At 36.1% G+C, this 20,510-nt stretch overlaps 2 protein-coding genes across 6 annotated transcripts; one reads left to right on the forward strand and one right to left on the reverse strand.

Moving 5' to 3' along the window:
- Nucleotides 1–843: 843 nt before the first annotated feature.
- On the reverse strand, nt 844–4,936 carry LOC140778210 (indole-3-pyruvate monooxygenase YUCCA2-like). 3 transcript variants are annotated; one of them, XM_073122814.1, is made up of 6 exons: nt 4,458–4,936; nt 3,983–4,103; nt 3,389–3,910; nt 2,582–2,830; nt 2,100–2,222; nt 844–1,231 (listed from the first exon to the last, which is right to left on the reverse strand). In XM_073122814.1, exons 2-6 carry the CDS (start codon nt 4,001–4,003, stop codon nt 1,043–1,045), a joined length of 1,104 nt encoding a protein of 367 aa, XP_072978915.1. In that variant the 5' UTR covers nt 4,004–4,103; nt 4,458–4,936; the 3' UTR covers nt 844–1,042. The 3 variants fall into 3 exon arrangements, with proteins under 3 accessions (XP_072978915.1, XP_072978914.1, XP_072978913.1); XM_073122813.1 differs by having other exon boundaries at nt 3,389–4,100; XM_073122812.1 differs by having other exon boundaries at nt 3,389–4,103.
- Nucleotides 4,937–7,557: 2,621 nt separating this feature from the next.
- On the forward strand, nt 7,558–19,884 carry LOC140778199 (probable serine/threonine protein kinase IRE4). 3 transcript variants are annotated; one of them, XR_012107161.1, is made up of 19 exons: nt 7,558–7,968; nt 8,621–8,718; nt 8,821–9,033; nt 9,124–9,591; nt 9,687–10,361; nt 11,664–11,836; nt 11,981–12,224; nt 13,322–13,414; nt 13,691–13,831; nt 13,910–14,002; nt 14,265–14,472; nt 14,551–14,636; nt 15,467–15,555; nt 15,908–15,959; nt 16,075–16,131; nt 18,177–18,332; nt 18,658–18,732; nt 18,829–19,497; nt 19,569–19,884. XR_012107161.1 is itself a non-coding variant. In XM_073122793.1 (18 exons), exons 1-18 carry the CDS (start codon nt 7,812–7,814, stop codon nt 18,913–18,915), a joined length of 3,165 nt encoding a protein of 1,054 aa, XP_072978894.1. In that variant the 5' UTR covers nt 7,558–7,811; the 3' UTR covers nt 18,916–19,884. The 3 variants fall into 3 exon arrangements, 2 of the variants coding, with proteins under 2 accessions (XP_072978894.1, XP_072978895.1); XM_073122793.1 differs by having other exon boundaries at nt 18,829–19,884; XM_073122794.1 differs by lacking the exon at nt 13,910–14,002 and having other exon boundaries at nt 18,829–19,884.
- Nucleotides 19,885–20,510: the final 626 nt, after the last annotated feature.

A 20,510-nucleotide genomic window follows, 5' to 3' on the forward strand; every position in this document is an offset into this window, starting at 1 on the left:
GAAACAAGTGTTCTGCAGAACTTTGAAATAAGGTCTGTTGACTGAATCGTATACATCATCATCCTTTCAATGTTATTTATCTTCTGGTAATTAACACTATAAATTCACTAATACGCAAGCTGTTTAGAAAAGCATTATATTTGTTTCAAATGAAAAGGAGAAAATAAAGTACCATGAGAACATTGCATGCCAGCACAATGAAAGCCTCAGGGAAAAGAAGCTTTTGGCTACATTGCATGCCATCTATAATAACTATCTAGGTCTAGCTTTCATTTCAGAAGAGCATCTTCTTGTATTCCATTGTCCTTGTCTTGTTGAGGGTGACAAAAGGGACCAGGGTAGTTGGTATTGACTCTCATTTTCTGAGTAGAAGTCCAGCCCACCTAAAGATAGAGGAAGATCTCCTCTCTTATTCCTTTTTGCTGTCAGATTTATTTGTTACGTAAATAATCTTTTTTTTTTTAATTCTGCATAGAAGGTTCCTTTGATTACTATTCATCCATTTTATTTCATGAATCTTTGGTAATCCTTGCTGAATTTTGTGTACTAACAGCCGTATATTTCTGAATCTTGACATCAGTTTGGCATGTGCTGTAAAAATCTATTCAATATGTCGGCAGAGTCACAACTTTGATTAATTCTCTATGCACAACATGATATGCAATAAGAATAAAAGGATTTGGACTTTGGAGGATACAAACTAAACTTGAGTATGTAATATTACAAGATTCTGCCAGCAAGAATAATGTCTATGAATCACTAGAAGTTGAGATAATTTCATAAACCCAAACCAGTTAAGATGCTCAGTGAAAACCAAACTTGATATTATTAGGCAGCTTGTGATTGAACTAATTTTTATTAAGAATCATCTGCCTTTCAAACTTAGATAGAGATATCACTTGACACTGCAACAAAACCCCTATGTGGGTACATTAGCTAAAGATAGAAGTAAAATGGCACATTAGCAACTTCTGCCTGACTGATGTGAAATGTCGAAAGCTTTTACTCTCTAGCTTCCAGCGGAGAAGAAATTGAATCATATCTAGAATTCTAAAGGAGTCTTGGCATTCCATTGACAGGCAATATCCTCTGCTATCTTCTGGCCATCAGTGGAAGCTCCCATCAATCCTCGTCTGGTGAAACCGGCTGCATAGAGCCCATTCTTTCCTTTCCAACTATTTGGAAATTGGTTCTTTTGGGATCCATCGATATCTCTGAAGAAACTCCCATCCTTAAAAATGTACAATAGCATGGTTAGAGACATTGGTATACATGTAGATATTAGCACATATCAATACACATACATATAGAAGTGTATAAAAGTGTGAACAGGACAACTTTAGAAGCTGAACTAATGAAAGGAACTCTGATCATAGAATCTTTTTTTCTTTTCTCTCTTCTGCTTATTAGTTGCATTAATTGGGACAGCGCCAATTCGTGCATTGCATGTGAAATAATTTTGCATGACCCATCTCCTATTAAGAATGAGAAGTTGTACAGAATAATCTGGTGTGAAAGAACAATTAGATCTGACAACATTGGACAAAAGAGTTGCTGTCATGGTTGAAAGATATGCTCTCCTTTATATCGTTGTCAGTGCCCATGCTTGCATATTAATAATTGCACAAGCCTCTTGCAGTGCACAAGCTTCTAAAACTGTCTTCAAATTGCTGAGGTAACAGTATTTAAATAGGACCCTCTTGCTCATGATAATCTGCAAGTCCATATAAATCACTCATATCCACCACGAAATTTTCCATTACTGCACGTAGTCACCTCCCATCTAGTTGAGTTGACGTGGGTCTTGCGTCAAAGGGAGGTAAACTTTTAACGTGTTTAATTATTCATCTCTAATTTGATTGTAATTTTGTGATCGATGTCCCTGAGACTATACCTGTGGAAGTCTTTATACAGGACATGCATACCATTTTTTTTCCATATCAGAGTGATCTAGCTCATGAAAGATAGAGGATTATCTTGGTATCATACATCTCTCCAGTTACCTCTATTCCTGTTCTTCTTCTTGGTTTTTTTTTTCCCCTGATAAAAACGTTTAATACAATGATTGATTCTATGTACTAAACAACAGTTATGCATACCTTGAGCCATGAAAGAACATTGCTTCTATAGCCTGTTGCTAGGATGACAGAATTGAATTCTTCCTGCCTACCGTCCACAAACTCCACGCCTTTATCGGTGAACCTGTTTATGGCAGGGACCACCTGAAAGAATTTCGGTCTAAATTCAGGTAAAGCCAACATCAGAAGACTATTTTGATACTGATAGGTTCATTAGTCAAAAAATAATCATGTTCCGCCATTATGAATCCTCATTATGAAACTCCTAATAATCAAACTCTCTGCGTCACCTGATTTAATTGTTTCCTCGAAGAGTATGATAAATGATTGCGCATGATTGCACACGATAGGCTTTCATTCTATATCATTCGAGATTATGGAATCTTAGGATGTGGAAACTTAAGAGAATGTGAGATATCTGACCTGTGCCTTTAGATCCATGCAATCAGGATAACAGTGAATTTAGAGAAAAAATATATATATATAAGAACTATTTTTATAACCTTTATTTGGCCGCTTTTGATCTTTGCAACTGTTCCAATTTCTAGGACTGGGGTCTTCCCAGTGGTGCTCTTTAGCTGAAGAGGTCCAATCTTTGGTCGTTTGAGCCCATATTTTTGGGTATCTCCTAGTATTAACCTTGCGCATAAGAGTAGGAAGCCGTCGACCAACTTCATTGGGAACCATCTGAGTAGCCACATTGCAATGCCAAAGGTTGAGATCCCCAGCATCTCTCTTGGCAAGATGTGCAACTGCCAAGCCCATGAAAAGCCAATCATGGTTTAGAAATTTAGAACAAGAGCAATAGTTAAGTAGAGCTTCTGAATAGTCTGCTAGATTTGGATGGTAACATGTTATTCTCGTAGAATTAGCTTGTTTATTGCATGAATGGAGCAGCTTGGCATTCAATCTAAGAGGTAGAGTAGATAAAGAAATCAAAGTACAATATGTATAGAAACAAGACATAATTAAGTAGTTGTATAAGAAAATAACAAGACATTAAAGATACGAATAGAAAGTAAAACAAGAGTTAAAGACTTGGTGTTATTTCTGAATTTAACAGCACTAGAACTTGAAAGGATCTAGCGGTATAACTAATTATTCCCTCCCTGTATAGATGTAGCCAAGAGGGAAATAATTTGGACAAACTTATCGAAGAATGATTATTTCATACCTATATTTTGATTTAGCGCAAGGCACGTCAGCATACAGAAGGAAGACATTCAGGTGGAATCTTAGAAGAAAATTACAGCAGGAAGAGAATAATATGAAGAGGCAGACATCAAAGAAAGGACATATTAACATCTTACCTTATCTCTAACAGCGATAGAGGTTTGAACATCATTGTTACAGAGGTCCAAGCTAATCTCCATCCCGGAATTCCCACAGCCCACAACCAAAACCTTCTCCCCTTTAAAATCATCTCCTTTTTTGTAACAGCTTGTATGCAAGACTCGTCCTCGAAACTCTGATATCCCGCTGATCTTTGGCTGAATGGCTTCTGCATTCTCTCCTGTCGCGACTACAAGCCATCGGCATATGAATTCCAAGTCATTAGCATGAACACGCCAGAATTCAATGCCAGGATCATACTCTGCATGGTGTACATGCATGCCAAACAAAGGCTCGATCGCAAAATATTCAGCATATGCTTCTAAGTAGCTTATGAACTGCTGCTTGGTGGGATATATTGGAAATTCCTTGGGGAAAGGCTTGAGTGGAAGTTCGCAGAATTGCTTGGGAAGGTGAAGCTTTAGGCGCTCGTAAGTCCTGAGCTTCCATGATGAGACTATGCAGCTGTCTTTCTCAAGTATCAGGGAAGGGACTCCTTTCTGTTTCAGGCAAGCAGCAGTTGCTAAACCAGAAGGTCCTGATCCTACAATTAAGGGCCCAGGAACCCATACCTGCTTTTTGTTTGATTTCATGAGTGATCCATATAAGAGCTTGAGTTTGCCACAATAGAAGATGAGAGTATTCTTTCCTGAAGAGAACTCACTGTAGCTTGAACTCTTCTTTGCACTACTGCTACAAGAAATCAAATCAGAGTATCAGCCATAGCAAATGAACAGATATGCTATAGGAAAGTGATCAGTATCTATCCATCTGAGAACTAGTTCAACAACCAAGAGAACAGCAAGCAAAGTCTTGGATTCTTCCTTTTATTTTGATCAATCTGGAGTAAGTGAAGCAGATAGCATACAAGTTCATGGTTAAGACGATAAACTAATAATTAATACAACAGTTAATAACTAATAACCAATATAAAAGTTAATATTGTGTCGCCAACTGAAGATCTGGTTTGTTTTCGAGGAAATATCTTATATAATCACTACTAACACTAGAAAGGCATTGCATATGGGAATGAGAACAGAAGCTTACTGATATTTGGAGCTCAGACTATGTTGGTGAACACTGATAAGACTTGAGATCAGACAAGAATCATGCTTGCCACTTTTAAACTACAAGGCTGTGGGGTGACTTGGTATGACAGCAAGGATATGACCATATAAATAGTAGAAGCTGAATGAGAGTTCAAATGCACTGGGATTCTTTTAATGTGTTGAAGGGGACATGTAGAAAAGAGAAGGCCTGGATACAGCCTCCTATTGATTGGAATTTTGCTCATTAATGTGTGGATTGGAATTTGGATAGAAACAAAAATGAGGGGAGAAACAACAAAAGAGACGAGGAGATATAAGTTGAGGGTTCAGATTGCTGGTGCACCATTGGTGAAGTAAGAATTGCTGGACTATATTATTGTTGCAAAAGGAATTATTGTACTAAATAATTCTCCCTAAAGAATTTCAGAAATAAAGCCGAATGGCGATTCTATTGAAAACTGCTCAAAATTCAATTGCCGCAAGAGTTGAACCTTTTAGTGTGTCCAGTGTTCACACGAAAATGCTACTATGTTGACCAACCTTTTCTTTTTTTTTTCTTTGCAAACGATAGAGAAGCTGATTTGTACCAACAGACTGTACAGGACCTATTGCCTTAATAAATTTAAAGGTAAGCTAGTTTGTAGTTTTCATTTAATAGAATTTATATAACTAAAGCTCTCTGCTTAGCTATATAGACTGCAAAATAATAATGCAAGGACAACAATCTAATAGCAGACTAGAGTAGGAACAAATGGCATACTAGAGTGTGGTTTGATGAGGAGGTTGGCAAGAGAATGCAGTCAATCATGAACAGGCATATCAACTTCACATTACTTCGATTTATAATGAATTAAATTTAGAATTACATGGGTTTCTATAGGAAGAAACAAGGTAAGTGCAGGGATAAGGGGTTGCTATCAACAACCATTAGTACTCACAAAGAAACATCAAGATATACAAACCAAGTGCACTCGCCCTTTTGGCGAATTATGGAACGAGAGTCCAGATAAAATCTATGTTGCAAAAAGAAAGAAAACCTTGTTACTTTCTCCTAGATCAGAAGCCATATCTTGTTTCGTGATGCTTATGCTCATGAACAAGAAAACATTACGAGATATTTGGGACCTATATGGTATGATTGAAGCTCACCTTAAAGAGAGATCTTCCTTGCGTTGGCAAAGGCTAAATGTGGTCTCATCTTTTCGGACATCGTTAGGTGTCTGTCACATTTGTTGGTTTGAAGAGAATTGGAGGAGTCCTGACAATCCACTAAATGTTTGGCTTTCTGCAAAGGTTACTCCCATAATTTTGAGGCCTCATTCTTATGCAGATCCTTCATTTCCTCCATGGTTTAACTAGACAGTGATACAAAACCACATGTTGATAATGCTGGCATTGCTGTTCATTTCAGCATTATAAGTTGTATACCTGAGAGAGAAGAAGAAGATTAGAATAATTCTTCTACAGTTGGATAGCCAATTTACAGGCTGTCTCTTCCTACTCTAATCTTTTTTATCACCAGTGTTATCGTTAAATCAACCTGAGGTTAAAATAAAGTTAGTTTATCCATCTCAACTAACTAACAATTTCGATATCACTCTCTAGTTGTTATCCAATTCTGATTAATATATTAAAGAATGGGTGAAAGTCCCTTATCTGCACTGCTGAAAGAAACAATCATTATTGCACTTAACAAAACTCTACTTGCGCACACGCACACAGGTGAAAGACACAATCATACTAAACAGCAAACAGAGACTAAACCAAAATTGATAACTTGAAAGAGGAGGCATGGAATATGATTTGCACTATCCAAGATGCAGTAGCCTTAACAGAGGAGATGACTGAAAACAAGCTGACTAAAGTTAAAACTCCCCAGATGACAATATTCCAGCGTTGGCGATGTTGGATTCCTTACTAACATTCTCAATTTCAAAGAACATTAGAATGACTTTCATTTTCCGGTAAGATATGGATCAGGTCAGGAATTCAATTCCAATTGCTTATTTTTGCTTCTAGGAAGTTGCTGTCACTGCTTGCTTGAGCTACCGCGCTCTCTGATCAGTCAGAGCAAAATATGAAGATTTTAAGCATCTCCACATCAAGAAATGACTGCAAAACTCATTCCTTCATCAAGCTTGGACAAGATGACTATAAGTTTTGACATGACAATCGATCAAACGAAATGGTTGTTCTATAAGTAAGTCAATGTCAGACAAACTGAAAGTGAGTCAGAGGGCAAATTAGGATCGCCAATGGTTGCATGAACATGAAACAGAAGGTTGTCAACTTTCCATTGAAGAGATTTACTGTTGATCCTATTCCAAATAAACTACCTCATTCTTTGTTTTATTCCGAAGAAAAGTGATTTTTATACTGCCTGATTTTTCCCGTCCTTGTTGATCTTCATATCTTTCTTACCTCAATGATTCCCTCCAATTAATTTAAAGAAATACTCTCCTTGCTTATATATTCTACCTTCGTTTATATATATATATAATGTGTGTCCCTTCTCCTTGTTTAATTTTTTGTTTAATAATTTTAGATTTTAGTTAGCAAAAAGTAGTCTGAGTATTTAGTAGTGGGTTCTATGCGATATTATATATAACAAAACTATATAATAAGATAGAAAAATTTATCAAAAATATTTTATATTTTAATTTTATTATCATTCACATCCTACCACCTAGAGATTTATCATTTAACCGTTTACATTTTATTTTTAATATCTTAAAATCACTCTTAGCTAACTTAACCACTAACAGAATAACAACCATTAGTATTCAAACTGAATTATATAAAAACTTAAACTATCCAACCTTAAAATCTGATTCCTTCTATTCTTAACTTGACCTTAAAATAACCTTATAAGAGTGTTAAAGTTATCTTATAACTATAATTAATCTATCTCATTTGTGGGATTAAAAATAGGATGCAATTCTTGAACGATAAATGTTCGTATGATAATTTTGTCATATATACGGTAATGTTTGAATGATAATAAAGAGAAAATGTTTTTTTTTAAATAAAAATAAAAATAAATTGTATATATACAAAATTAGAAAAGAGGAAAAAGGTAAATAGGAAAGGAGGAAGAGTTCACGGTTTGAAACGCCTCCCTCCCTCGCTGGCGGGACGAATTCAGCTCCTTTCCCCTCTCTCTCGCACACGCTAGGGTTTGCCTTTGGCACCCTTTCTATCGCTTTCTTTGAACGAATCCTAAACCTCTCTAAAGCGCGAGAGAGAGGGAGACGGCTCGATTCGGTGGTCGAATCGAGTCGTTTCTGGGAATCCGGATGATATATGTTGCTTGATATTGGTTCCTGGGATTTGGAGGTGTCCTTGGGTTCCGATGGAGAAGAAGGAGGTGGGCGATCGGGGCGGGATTCCCTCCGGGTTGAATCGAATAAGAACACGGCGGTTTTCCGCGGAGGACCAGTCGGGCACAGGCGGAGATGATTCCCAGGATAAGGTCGTTGGGTTTGGGAATTCGAGGGGAGATTGGAAAGGTTTGCATTTTTGGTTTCTGAATTGTTCTTGGACGTTTTTTATGGTTATATGTCTTTTTATGCTGTTTATGGAGCCTGTGGTAGAATTTATTGGAATCATGGGGTGATATATTTTGATGCTTGGGTAACATATATGGCAAGGCACCTTTCGGTTGCAAAGATTGAAAATCTTGAGCGAGGAGATGGCTTTTAAATTTTGCAAGAGTTATCAGTGTTTGTTGTTGACATAGAGCATTAGAATTTAATTTTCGTTTCCTTCACTGTAAGTTCTTGGTGAAATTTATGAAACTATTTTCCTTCACTGTATATTCTAAAATTTCAATTTAATTGAGCATGCTTCTTTTATTTGCTTTTACTTCGAAGAAACTCACCATTTGCCTGCTGCAGGAACAGTTTATGAACATAATATCTAACCATTGAACCATACGTCACTTTTCATTGCATACCAACCTTAAAACCTTTCACCTACGGATCTTAATTAGTTTCATGATTGATGTAGTGGAAAATAAGGGGCTGATTTTGCAATATATTTTTTCCTCTCTTTTCCATTAGTAAGACATGTAAAGTGGCTTGCTCCCAGAGAAAAAGGTCACCCAACATAGGGATCAAGTAGCATTATATGGGTTGATGTTGTTTGTTTATATGCATTCAGGGCCTCGTAAAGGGTGGAGAATTTCTCAATGGTTTAGCTCATACCTAACAAGCAAGAGTGTGAACAAAGTCGACTGTATTGTTTCAACTGGTTCCGAGGTAACTTTTTCTCATCATGCATAAGGCGTAACCTTATATGTATATGTATATATACCTGGTGAGCTTTAAACTTTTATGTGAGCTAATTTTTCTATTTGATAGAGTCAAAAATCAGACCCTATGATTAATAAGGCGGATGTATTGGATCTTAGAAGTTCTACAAAGTGGAGTCCTTTTGATGGAAAGCAATCACTACCAGACAGAAACTTCCTTAGTAATTCACCCCACCGAAAAAAAAGTTTTTCACATGAAATAAGACGTAAGGGTGATAATCACCATTTGCCGCTCCAAACTCGTAGTTACAGTGATTTAAAGGTAACTTTGATCCATCTATTTTTGAAACTCTTTCATTTTCTTGTTCATTGGTGATGTAAGCTTTTAAAATTTGCTTCAATAATTCTCAAGGATCTCTTGGTATCACTACATACGAAGTTTGATGATGCCAAAGAAGAAGTAAATTTAGAGCTGGCTGCATTTGTATGGGATATTGAAGAAGCCACTAAAAAGGGCTTGTTGTCTGAAGCAGCAAGGACAGCTGAAGACTTAATAGTACTCTCCCAACAGTGCATAGAGATGGACTCTAGTCAGTTCCGTGAAAACTGTGAAAGAATTGTTCAGGATCTCTCTGAAAGGAGGCAGCAGTCTCAGTCAGTTGTCATGGGAAAACTCATAACATACATGCTATTTATTTTAACACGCTGCACAAGACTTTTGCAATTTCATAAAGATAGTGAGCAAATGAATGAGGATTCTCTTGAGAGAATCAGGCAGTGTCTAGAAAGGGTTCCTTCTATCGAAATGAAATGGGTTCCCAAGCCTGCAAATGTTGAGCAATACTGCCTATCCAAACATACATCAGAAGGGCACAGTGAGGTCTGCCTTATTAGTCTCTTTATGTATTTTCAGTGGTCGCTTTGATTTTGTGGAAGTAGCATGTCTTCTTACTTAGTGCTTTGCAATTTTTGCAGACTTTGACCTGTTCAATAGAGAGCTTTATCAAAGAAGATGCTCGAAATTCTACCTGTGTTTTGCAATGTCATGATAATGAACTAGGCCTTCTTAATAATCTGATGATTCAGCCTAGTCAGGACTCAGTTCATGAAGAAGAACGTACTGAAGGGATGAATTTGGTGATGTGCAGGATATGTGAGGAGAAGATTCCAACTTCTCATTTGGAATGCCACTCCTATATTTGTGCATATGCTGACAAGTGTGATTCAGAATGTCAAAATATGGATGATCAGCTATATAAAATTTCAGATATATTGGAACAAATTGTGGATTCTTACAACAAGATCGTGAATGCATCATGTAGCAGCCCTGAGATTTCAACAGCAAAAAGTACTACCTTAGTAGCTGAATCCAACGAACAATCACCTAAAGTACAAGAGTGGCACAGCAAAGGTACTGAAGGGATGTTTGAAGATTTGCATGAGATGGATACAGCTTGCATAGATGATTCGCATGCTGCATCTCTCAATAGTTTGAAGAGCATATTATCAGTTAATTTTGGAGCTTGTAATGAATTTAGTCCTTACGGTATCTTAACCCCTGCTTCATCTACAAATACTCCCAAGTCAAGCCACTTTGACCTATTCTGGTTAGAGCACAACAACCAGTCTGAGCATGAGAATATTAAACAGGTGACTCATTCATCATGTCAAACATTCTTTTCTTCATTACTGCCTGATGCTACAAAAATTCTAATTGTCTATAAAATGTGTTGGCATTGATGCATGCTATTGCTCATTGCTCACTAAAGACAAATTTAGTAGAAAGATAAGAATTTCTTTTCCTCTTTGGCATTTTAGGGAATTATCATGAATGACCATAGAAGAAAATTACCTTGTAGCGGCATGACCCTATTTGAAAATTTGATGCTTTAGTCAACCCTTCATTCTGGAAACTTTATACAGAACTTCAAAGTTTTTGTGCCATGGATATTACAAAAGAATGTTCCTCTTATTCCACTCCATAGTTTGCAGGCCTGGTTGCTTTTCTTTTTCCCAGAATATAGTGGGACTGCGTGGATGTAGTCGACAGACTTAAAAATAGTGCATTAAATGTATTATATAATATATTTAACTATTATCTTATATTTGGTGATACATGCTAGCATTTGTAGATGCAAAAAGGGGATCCTGTAGTTGCACAGGCAACATGTAAAAGCAAATTAGTATTTATGATGAACACACTATGCACAGCTCTCATAAAAACAATGAGAATATAGAAATAGTAAAAGAGAATATAATGGATCAAATCATATCATGTCAGAAGAGTTACTAGACCTAACTTGCTCAGATAGTCACGAGATATATTTTCTAGTGATTGTTATTGATTGGATTCATGTTTCCTATAAAATAACATATAACTGTAACATATTATTATATTGCTCTTATTCAATTATTCTTCAAGCTTGTAGGCGTTCGTCTTCTCATTTCTCGCCAAATCATTTGTGTTGTTGCAATAAGTAAGGGTATTTATTTGCCTTTTTCCATCAAGTGCTTAGAACAGCCATGTTAACATGACTTGTACATCAAACTTCTTTATTTGCATCTGTATGTGGCTAAGTGCACCAAACTATAACTCTTGCACAAGCCATTAGCTATTAGATCCATTGCCAATATCCAAGTATAGCTGTTCCACATAAAATTTTAGCTTTAATTTTCTTAGAAATCTATCATTCCTGAGGCCTAAGCACATGCATGCTATATCGAGCAGTTTTGCAATATCCCCTATTATTCTTTCTAGGTAGAATGCCTTCTAATCACAATTTATGGAAATTACACTCTTTCATTATCCATTTTATTTAGCCATTTTGGCAAGAAAGAGTTCTTGTTTTTTGTTTTCTATCTTGTGAAACTGATGTTCCTCATTCTGCATGACTTGTGAACTTTGAGAACGGGCAAATTTTCTGTGTGTCTTGAGATGGATTCCCTTTACAGATGAATGCATTGGCTGATGTAGCTCGTAAAGTTGCAAGCACTGATTATGCAAATGAAAGGGCCTCTGAGTCTTTGAATATGTGCTTCCACAATTTACTGGAAATTCTACATCATAATGACATCAAGGGTTTAGTGATAGACACATTCGGACACCGCATAGAACACTTGCTAAAGTGAGCTTTAATCCTTAGTGTTTGAATTACGTTTCACATTTCCCTTCATATTTAATGTAGTTATGTACTTCTATGCAAACTACAAGTTTATAACCATAACAGTAGTTTCTGATTTCTGGATAACTCCATGCTGAGGAAATTCAGGGAGAAATATCTGTTATCTGTGAGACTGGTGGATAGGAATAAGAGTATCATCAGACACAAAGAAATGAGAGGATGCTCCATCTGGAATGCATCACAATGTACAACATCACCTCCTTTATGCTCCTCACACAAGGAAAGGATAAGTATTGATGACTTTGATATCATCAAACCGATTAGCAGAGGGGCTTTTGGCAAAGTTTTTCTTGCACGGAAACGGACAACAGGAGATCTATTTGCAATAAAGGTACATAAAAGGAGTCCATTTTTGTTCCTTTTTTGAAGCACCACCAATCTAGTTACACGCCTTTCAATGTAGTTGTGTTTTTAAGCAGAATTATTCATATCTTGGATTAGCAGTCATTACAATAATTAAGTGCAGTAAAAATTGGCCAAAGGATTGTAAAATCAGAAGATTGTTCCAGTCTCTTTTATCAGTTGGTCCGCAACATTGATCAAATATTAAATACATGTCTTTATTTTCATCGCTGATTAAAATAGCCAGTTTTTGCAGTTTAGGAGGCTTTACTGTCTTCAAAATGCTAAAGAATTTTGCATACCAAGTAAAAGGCTGCAAATGACTATTTCAAATAGGAAATTAGATAGTTTTGTAATCACTGTTAAGTGCATTATCCTATTTTGAAGCTTTATATTTGTTGGTCTGTTATTTTTCATGAAAAGGATAATATTATAGCATACTGTCTCTTCTATGTCAGCAATCTAACAAGTGTGAATCTATATGCATATCAGACGTGGACTCTATAGTAAGTAAGCTGTCATTTTCCAAAGTTTGCTATGTCGGATCATTAATAAATTGCTTCTTTCTCTGGAATGTGAGCAATTCATTAGAGTGCACGAAAGCATTTCATTTGCGTACTCCGTTTACTGCAGTGTATCAATCAGTAGACTCCCTTGCAGGTCAGATGATGTTGTTTAAAGCATAAGTTTCATGAATAGCTTATATATGAAGGAAATTTACCCACATTAGTTGGTTTCTATTGACGCCCACAAATCCACCATCTGTTCAAAGTGGACACATTTTTTTTTTTTCTGTATCCTAGTTTGCAAATGTTCCCCAGTTTTAGTGCTGAGTGTATTTCCTCGATGGATAATTATTCTTGCTAGTTTATAATTTGTTGCATGCCTAGTTGCCTACAACTCTAAGAGAGTGAGAGATGGGAGAAAGTTTTGACAGATAAGGAAAAAAAATTCCAATATGAGTTGATTATAAAAATCAGTATGTGTAATTTGCTTTAAAGATGTATATGAAATTCTGATAACACCAAGTTCCTTTCATTAGCTCATAAACCTAGACTAGCCCAAAGTGGACTTTCTGTGATGCAGGTACTAAAGAAAATGGGTATGATAAGGAAAAATGATATTGAGCGCATATTGGCGGAGCGCAACATTCTGATCACTGTCAGGAACCCATTTGTGGTAAGAGATGATGGGTGCAAGTCCAATTCTTATCTGCTGGATCAATTTCCTAAGCTATCTTAATTTATGTTTTGAATGAATTTAATCATTTAATGCAATGAGAAAAGTTGTTAGCTGTTATATTCTTTCACATATAATGATTAATGAAATAGATAAACAAAAATGAGCTAAGTGTTACGAACTTTTTATTCCCTTCTGCCATACCTTAATTTTGATATTGATGGAAGTTACTTTTATATCCTAATCTCCTTCCGCACAATTCTCATGCTTTTGCAGGTTCGCTTCTTTTACTCTTTTACCTGCAGAGATAATCTCTATTTAGTAATGGAATATCTAAATGGTGGCGATTTCTATTCCCTTCTTAGAAAAGTTGGTTGCTTGGAGGAAGAGATAGCTCGGATATATATTGCTGAACTGGTTTGTTCAGACTAACTACAAATGATTACTTATCATTGCTTAGAAGATGTCTTTATTATGGTTCTTCCACAATGTAAGGTTCTTGCTTTGGAATATCTTCACTCACTAGGCATCATTCACCGTGATCTCAAGCCAGACAACATACTGATTGCTCGTGATGGGCACATTAAGGTTTTACTTGAGAACTTAAGATTCTGTGAAATTTCTAAGCTGACATGATTATATTGGTCTATTAGCTCACTAAATCCTGAGGATTTCTGACAAGATGTACTATGACAAAATCATGAGTAAATTTTGGCCTTTCAAGTGGAAGGATATGATGGCTTGTAATCTTGCATTCTTGCTTTCTATAAAACAATTTTGCAGATTGAACTTCATGATCTGAAGAATTATGTCGGCATGGATGAAATACACTGACTATTTCTTATACCAGCTAACAGATTTTGGTCTATCAAAGATTGGCTTAATCAATAGTGCAATTCTTTTGAAGCGCACTAGGACAACTAGTTCGATTATGTCAGAATCTCAGAGTGACCATGTTTTTACTGTGCATGCTCATGAGAGAGTGAAAAGAAAGCACTATTCTGCTGTTGGGACACCAGACTATTTGGCCCCAGAAATTCTTCTTGGAACTGCACATGGTTTGCATTTTCTTCGATTTTTTTTTTCTTTTCTTTTCTTTTTAAGATGTAGTCAACTTTCTTGTCATTTTACTACAGGTTATGCTGCAGACTGGTGGTCTGTAGGAATCATCTTATTTGAGCTCATAACTGGTATTCCACCTTTCACTGCAGGCCTTCCTGAGGTAGTTTCTTATTAGATTAGCTCTTATCATTTAATTTTCTTTATACTACACAGGATGAGGTTTATGGTACCTTCATGAATAGATTTTTTTTATTACCAACAGAGGATGTCTATTGGTGGGCAGTAAAAGTCAAATGTTTTACTTGGATTGATGGGTGGTGCATAAGAGGCTTCGAAATTGCACAAATGTGCACTAGTAAAGTTTGTCCAATAACAAATCATAGTGTGTAACTAATATTCCACATTTTAGTGGGTCTAGCTAAGGGATTAAAATTCCAAGTCATTTAACTGGTACGTGGAAAATCAATATCTGAGCTTGCAGGATTCACGTAATTTGTAATATTTCTGCAATGAGAGATGTGTTATTATAACATTAGAAACTATGATTTCGTAACAACTAACAATACATGTTAAAAATATATTAGTTCTTTAAGGTTGTTCTAATCCTCTGCAGAAGCTGACATTTTTGTAACAGAAGACTCACAAACTCCAAATACTAAACTATGGCTTCCATAAAGTGCATTTGGGAAGAGATAAACTACTTTAGTTACACTTCAAAAATGAATTTACATACAAATTCTTAAAATAGGACTAATGATTACAAGCAACCTGAAGTTGCTATTATATTAAACTGAATCACGAATTTATGGGTTCCTGTTCAAGGTAAGAACATGTCCATAAATGACTTGCATCACTTTTATTTGGGAATTCGGTGAGAGCTTATTTGTTTCATTGTGGTATCTATACTTGGATGTATGACTTATAGAAGAGGATAGCCTAGGACATGGAGCTACATCTAATGACAATTGACAATATTCTATGATTTTTCAGATAATCTTTGACAACATCTTAAATAGGAGAATTCCCTGGCCTTCTGTTCCAATTGATATGTCATTTGAGGCCAAAGACTTGATTGACAGGTTTGATTTCATTTTCTTTATTATCTAATTCTCACAGCTTATTTGATTGAGATGCTCTCTTTGATATGCTAGGACAAGAATTGCATCATTCAAATTGATAACTATATTAACCTCTAATACACTTTAGGGATTTAAAATATTATATATTTTGTATTGGTTTATTGGGTATTCAAATGTGGCAAACCATATCCAGTCCATCTGGTAAAGGATATAACATTTGGGATTCATATCCATCTTACTTTGATCTCCAATCCAATGCTCAATTGGCTCCTCCATAAAACATTAGTGTAATCTATACGTAAACTAAACTATTAGGTATGACTGCGTAATCAAGTTCTTCTGTTTTCTATAGGTTACTTATTCAAGATCCAGATCTACGTATTGGTTCTAATGGAGCAGCAGAGGTTGTACAGTAATATGCTAATTACAATATTCTTATTATGGTCTTGCATTTGTAAAGATTGAATTATTAACAAAACTGAAAATATACTTAGAATTTTATTTTCTTTCTATTTACAGGTAAAAGCACATCCGTTCTTCAATGTAATTCACTGGGACAACCTTGCCTTGCAGAAGGTGTGCATTTTTTATGGTTTAGAATAAATTATATATGAGAATTGTTAAACATGACATTAATGCTAATTATCAATTCTTGCGATTATGCAACACGATTAAGTTACATTGTTTTTGCAGAATTTTCAGGTTCATAAAAGATGACGGAGAAAACCAAATATGATGTTTATGTATTGGTGCATTTTGTAATAATGATTGCTCTAAGGGTGTTGCATAAGTAGGGCTATCAATACAAATGAGCGGCTTGGGCTTGGATTGGCTTAAGCTCGAGTCTAGCTCGGCTTGATCAGAGCTGGGTTGAGCCTGAGCCACTGAAACTAACTCGAAATTAATTTCAAGCCGAGCCTGAGCTAGAGTTAGCTTGCTTATGCTTGGCTCGATAGGCTCGCTATATATATTAATCTGAAATTCAAAACCCTAAATCCCTTTCACAAATCCCTCAGCCCATGCGCCACGCCCTCGTTCTCTTTCCGACAAACTTCCTTCTCCAACTCGTTCTCCACCATTGAACTTCTTCGAATGGTCGTAATGGAGCGATGTGGTGGAGCCGACCGACTCATGGCGGTGGCGCTGCAAAGCTTTTGCTCTCTGGAGCTCACTTCTCGGCATTGATCATGTGGCACCTCCAACAGCTGGGGCTCGACATTATACGACGAACCCTGAGATCGCTCCATTGTGGCGGTGTTGGTGGAGATCGTGGCTAAATCGCCGCATCGACGTCACCGTCGAGCGCCATAGAGAAGACTCCATTGAGTAGCCATTGTCAATCCGAGCCAACACGAAGTCCTCGATCCCTTTTTCTCTTTCTTGTCGTCGGTTTGAGGCTTCTCGAAAAAGAGGAGACCAGATTGGCTGAAGGCGTAGGGAAAAATGGATTGGGAAAATATTGACGTTGTCAACGACAATAGAGGAGATTGGCAAGGCACCATTCTCGGCGGTGATGAGGACGAAGAGGCGATCGTTGAGTTAGAGGCTTTTTAAGTTTTAGTTAATTTAGCTTTGTTTAGCTTAATTAGCTGTCTTGACAACTTGAATAGTGCTCTATTAAAATTTGAAATTTGTGTAAGGCTTTTTTATTTGATAATTTGATATTATTTTTAGTATTAGAGTTGTATTACTATTATATATATTGGTTAAAATTTGAAATTTCTAGTTTTAGTAAAGTTTTATTTACTTTAGGTATTAAAGCTTAATTCAACTTGAATAGTTCTTAGCTTGGCTCGGCTTGATCCAAGGTTTAAGTATGGCTCGGTAATAGGCTTGATTCAAGCTTGAGCTCGGCTTAGGCTCGATTTGGCTCAGCTCGAGTTTGGCTCGAGTTGAGCTGAGCCAAGCCTAAAGCTAAAACACAGGTTTAAAATTAATTTTGAGCCGAGTCTGAGCTCAAGCCGGCTTGTTTTACACCCTATGCATAAGTTATTAGATGGAGCATAGAATTTATGCTTTCTTCTTTCTTTTTAACTTCTGAAATTATTACTCAGTAACTGTCTCTATAAATCTCTCTATTTGTATGTATGTTGGCCTAGCGTGATAGGAATATTACCTTGAACGGTATATGACTACTTGGTAAGTTTTCCTAGATATACTCTTAGAACTGCTAACATTGTTGGTCTGAATCTTGTTATCGCAGAGATGGTTTGTTAGTTAGGTGTGTTGGGAAAAATGAATTCTAAGAAGTATATTAGCTCAAAATCATAATTTTTACGATACAAAACTACTTCTGCTTTTATAATATTTGTGATCACGTTGTTTGCTCTTTTATGTTTACTGGTTCAACATCTAAAAGATCTCTGCTAGTCGTCTATATAGTTAACAGCAGTTTGACTGTTTCTTGTTTGTTGTTTAGCTTAATTTTGTCATTCTTATCCTGATGATCAACAACTTTTCAACTTGGAGATTGCTGTATATCATTGTTTAGAAAAGAGTAATTAAGTGTATCAGATTTACAGATTTCATATCAGATATTTAGAAGAATTTCGTGGTACTTTCTTTGCTGCATAGGTTTGAAGTTGTTAAGAGACTTTATGGCTTCTAAATATTCGTTGCAGGCTGCATTCATCCCACACCCTGAGAGTGCAGATGATACAAGCTATTTCTTGTCGCGGCATTCACGTAGCTCATCTCAAAATCCTAATGAAGAGAATTCTAGCGATTGCGACTCCGATGCATCTAAGTTTAGCTCAGATTCTGGCCTTGATGTTAATGTATGTATGCATCTTTGTTCATGTTTGTTAGTAGATAACTTAGATAATTACTTTATTATTTATTTTTTGATAGCTTGATCATACACGGAGATTTTCACCTTTTATGTATACTATATATCTGATACAACTTATTTAGATATTTTTTAATTCATTCTATCATATGCTTAGGAAATGTGATATGCATTGGCCATTTGCTCGGAAAAATGTATTACTTATAGACTTGCTTTACTTAGCATATCCAATTTCTTCTTCGGTGTGGTAATGCACAGCTCATAGAACCTGGAACATTTTTATCACTCTGTTGTTCTGTTTAATTGTTTTGAAGGATGAACATAGTATCCTGGCAGATATTGACTCCTGCCCTCCTGTTGATCTTTCTTCAATCAATTTCTCCTTCAAGGTAAAATCATTTCCTGTGAATTTTATTGTTTAAAGCTGTTAATTTTCTATAATTTATCATAATCTAAGACTAAAATGAGTGACCCGGTACCTGCAGAACCTGTCACAGTTGGCGTCCATGAACTATGATGTCCTACAGAGTGAGAAAACATCAAAATGTTCATCGCCATCTGGCACTAGATGAAAGAGAGAGAGCTTCGTCTTATACCTGGTTCCTAACTCTATTATTCGATGCAAGGCTACTGGAATCTGTGGATTAGGTGTTCTCAGAAGTACATAAACATCAAGATACTCGTGCCCAATGAGGAGTCCACATTCTTCTCTTGAGAACTTGTCAAGGTTGATATCCATAGATTTGGTGTCCTTTGGAAGACAAATAAGCTACGAGATATCCATCCGCAAAGAAATTATGCTGCATAATATGTCAATGTACCAGTATGACTCAGCAGGAATTCACTTCTTCTCTGGCCAGAACATTGTACGTCAGGTTCCGGAACCGCATTGCAAATGTATATATCACCACTATATGTACGAGTTCTGGGATTTATTGCTTGTCACCATTTCTTCAAATCCATATTCCCAAATTTACAGCGAGTACAATGTCGACAAGAATATAACTGAGATATGTTCAACAAGAATGATAAATGGATAGTCTTGCAAGTAGATGATACAGCGTGTATACAGGAATAGGACTCTCTCTTATCAGAGTTATAGCATCGGGGATATATTTCATGTCAAACACTGCAAATTACTCTACGTTGACCCTGTAAGTATCACTAGACAAACATAAAGCAATGTTCCTATCACAAATGTTGCCTTATGGAGTGATCTTCTCAGTTGCCGATACCAACTTCCCTGGCCTGCTAGACTAATTGGTGGCCTTTGAAGTCGTTGTCGTTGTTGTCGTCGTCTCAACAAAACATTAGGGACATTTCCGCCAACCGCAATTACATGCAGACCACGGGGAATGGCTTCGATGTATCTGCTCTGGAGAGTCCTGGAATGTGTTGTGGGATCCCGCAATGGCCAAGGCATGGTCTCCTCCATTTGCTTCACTTGAAGCGATTTGTTGCAGTTAGTGAGGCCTCGTAAGATAACATTCTGCAAAGGGTGTAATGTTTGAGATTGCATTGTTTCTGTGGGTTTTGTTGCAGTTCTTTTGTCTTGCGACCGTTGAGATGGAAGTGCGAAAGGGTGTGTGATGTCTTCGCCGCTAATAATTTTATGGATATAAGAGAGCGTGTTAAATATATTGTCGATAAACACGAGTTTCTTATGCACCAGATATAAAAATACATCAAATAAGAAAATAGTAGGTGATAGTTGTGAATATATTTATTTGGTTCTTATTCTTACTACGTAGTAAATACTGTCTAGCGGTGAATCTAATTGCTAAACACAAATCACATGGCTTCAATAATATTTTTTTATATAAATTTTAAATTGCCTATGCCTAAAATCAAACCATTTTTATTTATATCACTTTATCTGCGGTGATTTCTACTAACGTAAAATTATTAGCTCTTACATCCAAACTTAGTAAAATAAATAAATTTCTATATTATACCCATTAAATATTTATCCATATTTTAAATAAAATACAACCTCTTATATCTTCTCTTATCTAAAATTACTATCTAGCTACCACAATTAGATTATTAATATTATATATATATTATGGTAATTTATATTTTTTATGTTACCGTTAGGATGAAAAACTTAATAGTTTCATACTAGCATTTAAAACATAGGAGTAAAAGATAGTTTAATTTTTAGTAA

Source organism: Typha angustifolia, chromosome 15 (assembly GCF_048772165.1).
Source record: "Typha angustifolia cultivar Huaian chromosome 15, ASM4877216v1, whole genome shotgun sequence".
Classification (NCBI taxonomy): Eukaryota; Viridiplantae; Streptophyta; class Magnoliopsida; order Poales; family Typhaceae; genus Typha; species Typha angustifolia.

What these genes read in the sequence shown, in the direction of transcription:
- LOC140778210 (XM_073122813.1), bottom strand. Translation starts at nt 4,003, where the DNA reads ATGAAATCAAACAAAAAGCAGGTATGGGTTCCTGGGCCCTTAATTGTA. An exon ending in CTATCGCTGTTAGAGATAAG is followed by an intron (nt 2,831 to 3,388) that starts GTAAGATGTTAA and finishes TGGGCTTGGCAG; the next exon opens with TTGCACATCTTGCCAAGAGA. An exon ending in ATGTTCTTTCATGGCTCAAG is followed by an intron (nt 1,232 to 2,099) that starts GTATGCATAACT and finishes TACATTTTTAAG; the next exon opens with GATGGGAGTTTCTTCAGAGA.
- LOC140778199 (XM_073122793.1), top strand. Translation starts at nt 7,812, where the DNA reads ATGGAGAAGAAGGAGGTGGGCGATCGGGGCGGGATTCCCTCCGGGTTG. An exon ending in CGCATAGAACACTTGCTAAA is followed by an intron (nt 11,837 to 11,980) that starts GTGAGCTTTAAT and finishes GAGGAAATTCAG; the next exon opens with GGAGAAATATCTGTTATCTG. An exon ending in GTTCTAATGGAGCAGCAGAG is followed by an intron (nt 15,960 to 16,074) that starts GTTGTACAGTAA and finishes TTCTATTTACAG; the next exon opens with GTAAAAGCACATCCGTTCTT.